Source organism: Brachionichthys hirsutus, chromosome 20 (genome assembly GCF_040956055.1).
Source record: "Brachionichthys hirsutus isolate HB-005 chromosome 20, CSIRO-AGI_Bhir_v1, whole genome shotgun sequence".
In the NCBI taxonomy this organism is placed as follows: domain Eukaryota; kingdom Metazoa; phylum Chordata; class Actinopteri; order Lophiiformes; family Brachionichthyidae; genus Brachionichthys; species Brachionichthys hirsutus.
The window spans coordinates 6393416-6399983 of record NC_090916.1 but is presented as its reverse complement, the minus strand read 5'-3'; the positions used below and the strand labels follow the sequence as shown (position 1 = coordinate 6399983).

Genomic DNA, 6568 nt, shown 5'->3' with positions numbered 1-6568 from the left:
CAGAGAAGACAGGGACGCAGGGGGTAAGTCAGCATCGCGACGGACACACCCGCTCACTCGCTCGCCTTCACTCCCCTCTCGTCGCTGTCATAATGTGCTGCAGCGATGAAAAGCTGCCTGCATGAGTGTGTTTGGGAGATGGCGGTGGCAGGGTGTAACAGGGTGAGGTGAGGACAGGGGCGATGCGGTAGTTCTCGCTGACAGAGGGGAGAAGAGGGAGAGAGCTCGGTGCACCCGCCAACCGTGGGATGTGTAACCAGTCGGCCTTCCATAGGGGCAGATGCAGCTTTATGGCTGGTAGGGAGAAAAGTGTGTGTGTGTGTGTGTGTGTGTGTGTGGTAGAAAAGCAACACAGAGAAAGACACACAAAAAGGATCAAATAGACTGATAAACTTCCTTTCTGAGTTGCATTTTTTGACTTTATTGTTTATTTGAATATTCCATATTTTTTTAGTGTGTTTGGGAGTTTCCATTAAAAAAAAAAGGAGGAAAAAACCCAGTAAAATTATAACCAACTGGGTCAAAATGGCTCCTAAAATGGCTTTTAAAGGGCTGAATCTGACGTATAGCGATGAGGTTGAGGGGGAAGTTGGAGCTCCATGTTAAGGACGAATGTAAATAGAATGAAACTTCTGATGTGGAACCCTGAAGGCATCTCTGTGTTGTATTACGCTAAGTGAAAATGGTGTTGGGTTCCTCTGTCGGGTTCCTCTGAGAACTTTTAACAGTCCGCCTTCATTGAAAGATTTCCTGGAGGGCATTTTTTAAAATTAGTTAGGCTACATAACGTTTTTTTTCGTGAACATTGTTAGAGCATATTACCATATTTACAGTTATATCATTTAGGACATTGTATTTACTCTGAGATATTCATGCATGTTTTGGAATATTAACATGTTAACTGTAATTTATTTACTTCAATGTGAAGACTGTAAAAACTCATCTCCATTTGGTACAATAACAAGAGCGTAAGTAGAATGACACCCAGTTTCCTCCGCCAAGGCCCACAGGTCCTTCTAAATTAAATGACCTTCTTTTTCTAAATTCCAACAATACAAATGCTTCAATAAAATGGCCGCCCTCCGGCATTTGGTCGACGAAATACAAGAAAAACCAACATTCCTCTAATCATTATTCCATTTTTAGCCCCCTATTACACCACAGCTCAAAAATGTGTAATAAATAAAAAAAAATACTGAAATATTTAAAAGGATTTCCTCTTACAGGATCAACTTAGACGTTTGATGTTTCCTCCAAGGCTCCGCCCAGAGTCACGATACTCCATCAGGTTTATGTGTGGTTGACAGCCAAAGCAACAACATCCAGATTCACTTCTTTGATTAGCTTGTTATTTTACACAAGATATAAAACTACATATTTACTATTAGCCCTCCTGGGAATTCCTGATTGGGAGAGCAAGGCTGGCTCTCTGCTCCAGTCTTTATGCTAAGCTCAGCCAACAATGAACAACAAAAACATGAGAGTGATGTCAGTCCTGTCATGTAACGACAGGCAGAAGCATATTTATAAATGATCATGTACCAGCCATGCATTGGAGTTTCTACTCAGCAGTCAGTGAGATTCTGGGATAAAAAAGTATAATTAAATTAAAATAGCACAATTCAACTCTCTGCATGTTTTCCATGAACGTGACTCAAGTGCTTCCGGTTTCTGCAGACCTCTTTCTCTCTGCTTATTGCTTATCGACACCGAACGAAGCTCTGTTCCCTCAGGAAGTATTGATCGGCAACCTGGGAGAATTCGCATGATGTGTGTGTGTGTGTAGGTGTGTGTGTGTGCGTGCAACTTTGTGCTTGTATATTCCACTGGGAAGGAGATGATAGATAGATAGATAGATAGATAGATAGATCAAGTCATCATGTTTCATTTGTGTACATGGAGTAAATTCAATTAAATCTTTATTATTCATGCCGAGCTGCAGCAATGTACATAATTGTCTCTATATTTTACTTAACTGATCAAATACTTGGATACTCGCCTGTTGTAACTGTAATAGTCCAAAGTTTTTAAAGCCTGTTTGACATGACAGTGGCCACAGCAGATGATTGATGAGCTCATCAGAAAATCAGGGCGGGAGGGCACGTCTTCCGATGCGCTGCTGCCTCCATCCCTCTTTCAGCTTGATTCAATCACCGTTTGGATTCATTCTTTAACTGAGTTATCCTTGGATTTCATGCAGTCTAACACCAGTGAGCTCCAGTCAGCCTGACAGGCATGCAGGTGCTCTGATCACACCCAGCACTGCACCGTAGATACGTTCGGGTAGAGTTTGACACTAAAGATTTTACTTCTGCAAGAGTCATTAATGGCGTAATAGCGCTGATTCAATAATGAACAAGGTCGTAATATTTTATGAGAGACAGTAATCTTTGTCGTATAGTGGTAGCATTCCACCTTTCATCCCAATTTCTCCATCACTTTCACCCCCAACCAATCAAAGCAGAGGACCGCCCACCATGAGCCGCGGATCTGTTCGAGGTTTCTGCCTGTTAAAAACCAGTTTGTCCTTTCCTTTAAAACGGGCATGTCTAAATGGATAAATGTGCATATTAATGACCAATTTCTGGAAACCTAATTTTGAACTAGTAATTGCTGGCATCTTGACTGATGAAGTTGTTGCCACTGTTTTTGAAGCAGTATTAAAAACATTTAGGAGACATTTTTTTCCCATTAATTCTGGATTTATCACCAAGGGAAAAGGAATGTGTATAATTAAAGATATTCCTTAGAGATAATTAATGTTGAAGAACCATCTCACAGCTCAAGGCCTGTTCTCTGGCTGGCTGGTTACAGATGTCTCCTATTGTTGGCACAGAAAGAGCCTGTTCTCTTATATCTTTGGTGCTTACATAAGTTCTCGCATTCATTTCATGACCATTCGGGCTTCTCCTCACCACCCTCCCCTCTGTTCCTCCCTCTCTCCGTGCCCGTCCCCTCCTCGACAGACTGAGCAGGATCTGCAGCATCCCTGGGGAGCTACACGTACGCAGCGAGAAGATGACTCTGGCAGGTAAACTCAGCTGCGACCTCCTTTATCTGCACGCTCAGTGCTCATGATTCAGCTCAAAATAAAGGGCAAGTCTGTCAGCTGAAAAGCAGGTAGTGTCACTTTAATGGCTTTTTTTTTTACAACATCCATCGTAAATGTTGTCCTCAGCCTATAAAGAGAAGGTCAAAGAGCTCCCTCTGGTGTCTCTGTTCTGCTCCTGCCTGAACCCACAGACGACAGAGAAACCTGTGTACAAGGCAGAAGGTGAAAACTGCACACACACACACACACACACGAAATGCACCAAAATCACATGTTAATGGTGTGGAACACTGCTTTCCTGTAATATGAACGTGGAAACAACCCAAACCCACAGATGCGGTGGACCTTGGCTGGTGCGCCATCAAAGATGTGGAGGTGATCAAGCTGAACAAGAGGGCTTCAGGCCAGGCATTCGAGGTCATCCTCAAGCCACCTTCCTTCGATGCCCTGCCGGACCTCAACACGTCCATGCCGCAGCGCCGCGACCCATCCCTGGAGGAGATCCAAAAGAAGCTGGAGGCTGCCGAGGAGAGGCGGAAGGTGAGGGCTTGAGTATTCAAGTCAACACGAGAGCCCCAGCTGGCTAGGCCCAAAGTGAAACCCCAAAGCCAAGGCTATTTGTAGCTCATTCAGCCATTGTCAAACATCTGACGTGACGACAGCCTTGGTGGGCGGCATGATATATCAAGTCATGAGAGAAAAGGGTGGAAATAGATAAAAAGAAAAGAAGGCGGGGAGGGAACATGAGTGGGGGGGGGGGGAATGAAAAATCCAAGGGCAATCATGCAAGGACACGCTGACAATGGGTCATATTTATCAAGCAGACAGGATGGTGGAGGGAGGAAGAGGAGGAAGGTAAAAAGGAAGGGTAAGAGGAGAATGGTGTGGGAACAGCAGATAATAATTCAGAAAAGCGCTATATAAATAAAATGCATTATTATTATTATTATTATTATTATCACTTGCTGCCTGGATGCTTTAAATTTAAGTCTATTGTAAGAAATGGATTCTACAGAATGACAACGTTTTAGTTACAGGTAGTCGTCAAGTTACGACCACAATTGGTTACGAGGGATCGTGAGGATGTTTTATTTTTCATTTTACCCCCCCCCCCCCCCCCAAGACATTTCACGATATTAATGCTTGAGTTTTGAAGCTGAGGATTCAATCAGTCACCAGTGATCAATACACATTTCCAGTTGTATTTAGGAAAGTGGTTTTGGGTTTCCTTTGCATGCTAACAAATACTCACTTGTAGTTTTGATCTTTGGCAGGCGTCTCTAGCCGAGTAGAAATGGAGAAGGCTTTGTTTGAAAGTCAGTTATTGGTGCATGCCCGGTGTTCAAGTACAGTTACAGATGTCCTTTATTCTACCGCTTCGCTCTGCCTCAGATCTCCAAGGACACAGCTCTTTTTTCTTTTCTTTTTTTTATCATTTGCTGCCTGATGATTCATTGTCATTTGTCTCCCCGCAGTGCCAGGAGGCTGAGCTGCTGAAGCACCTGGCGGAAAAGCGGGAGCACGAGCGCGAGGTGATCCAGAAGGCCTTTGAGGAGAACAACAACTTCATCAAGCACGCCAAGGAAAAGCTTGAGCAGAAGATGGAGGTGAACAAGGAGAACAGGGAGGCCCTGCTGGCAGCCATGCTCGAGAGGCTGCAGGAGAAGGTAATGTGCTCTGTGGATGCGATTAGATCTGACCTTCACATAGAGAGAAAAATCTAAAACACGTTACAAGCTAATCATCGAGCTCATCTTTGTTTTTTATTCCTTGCTTGTATGCAATTTAAACCAAGTCAATGTATTTTTGTACTGCAACCCATTCGTCATTTCCTGGAGTTAAGCTTATTGTTCTGCAGAAACTCATTTATCCTGAACATGCGTTCATTAATATGCAGAAATTATTACAGAGTTAAATCTTTTCTTCTTTTTTTTTTTACATTGGCCTTAATTTTCATCTGAAGAATTGGCTAAACATTCTAAGAAATATACTTGTCTTATATACTTCGTATTTTATTGTAATATTATATTATTAAACTATTTTTTTTCTAGATTTCTGTGACTCCATAGATGCAACATAGTGTTAGTTTTAGAGATTTAAACAGATGCATTTTACACTGGGTATACCCAGTCTTTATGCTAAGCTAGGCTAACTGGTTCACATGTGAAGCTCAATAACACATAGATCATCTGAAAGAAAGCAATTAAGAGACTCTCTCAACTATTGATCGTGAGTTCTAGCATTCTTAAAGAGAACTTTTCTATTATTTCATACAACTGTAAATTGATTTATATTTGTATCCACCAGACAATTAAGGCCTTATATTTATCACAAAATAAGAAGTAATTAATGTACTCTTTTATGCATTGTTGTTTTTACAATTAGATCTCACACAACGCAGGGAGAAAGTGCAGCCGATCTGTCTCATTGAGGCCTGCAGCTGAATTTTCTTATGGGTGCAAATGAGGCGGTGCCTTCCATGTTAACTCTGCTTTCTATTTTAACATCGCTCAAGTGCCTGATCAGATATAATGAATAATTCATGAGGTGGAAATGAGTTGCTGGCTCTCGCCAAGTCATCCCTGCGTTCAAATCCTCTGACTGTTGCTGTGCCGTTTCCCCGTCCTGCTGGCATCTCCCTCATTAATGCTAATCTATTCATAGATGCTAATGACTGATGTCTCTGTGTTCATCTGGCAGGACAAACATGCTGAAGAAGTGAGAAAGAACAAGGAGATGAAGGAGGAAGCCTGCCGGTAGACGAGCGGAGCAGTGGAAGAGGAGAGAGAGGTTGTTGTTGTTTTGTGTGTGTGTGTGTGTCGACATAAAAGGAATTCAAAACAAGGCAGAAAAGACACGCACACACAAAAAAAGAACTAAAAAAAAACTACAAGTGAGAGAAAAGGTGAATTTTCATATTTGGTGTATGCTGTAATAATTCTGAAAAAGCTGTACGAAGTTATTCCAGCTCTTGATGTTGAAATTCAAACGGAAACTTTTTTTTCTTAAAGGAAGGTTGAGGTGCAAACAAAGCAAACTGCTTGAATGTAAAAAAAAATAAAGAGGGGTGTGTGGTGGTGGGGGGGTTGTTTGTTATGAAAGCCGGATCCAGGCGGGAGGTAACGGTTTAAATCACAGTCCTGTTTCCTGCAGGTTCTGCAGTCACAGCAGGGAATTAGAACTTCCTGCATGTCATTAGGACCGAACGAAGCAGAAGCAGATCAAACACAACCTTTTCGTTTCAGTCAGACTGTCAGCTGCGATGCACAGAGCTGCGATCCTAGCCGTTACCTCACTGAATGTGACAAAAGAGGTGATGTTCTTCAGTAAAAAAAAAAAAAAAAAAAGGGCAGGCAGGTGTAGTTTAGGAGCCACAGTCAGGTCACTGCAATCCATGTTAAAGCTTTCAGGCTTCAGTCTTTGATTCGCAGGATATTTAACAGTCAGCACATCAAACAGAAACGCAACACACAAGCCGCTGCTGTTCAGAAATAAAAGATGGATTCCCCCCGGCGT

The 6568-nt window shown here is 42.4% G+C and overlaps 1 protein-coding gene across 1 annotated transcript; it reads left to right on the top strand.

Annotated features, from left to right (window-relative positions):
* Window positions 1–3165: 3165 nt before the first annotated feature.
* Window positions 3166–5812, top strand: stmn4 (stathmin-like 4). Its single transcript, XM_068753538.1, has 4 exons — window positions 3166–3274; window positions 3387–3592; window positions 4528–4719; window positions 5753–5812. Exons 1-4 carry the CDS (start codon window positions 3166–3168, stop codon window positions 5810–5812), a joined length of 567 nt encoding a protein of 188 aa, XP_068609639.1.
* The last annotated feature ends 756 nt before the right edge of the window (window positions 5813–6568 follow it).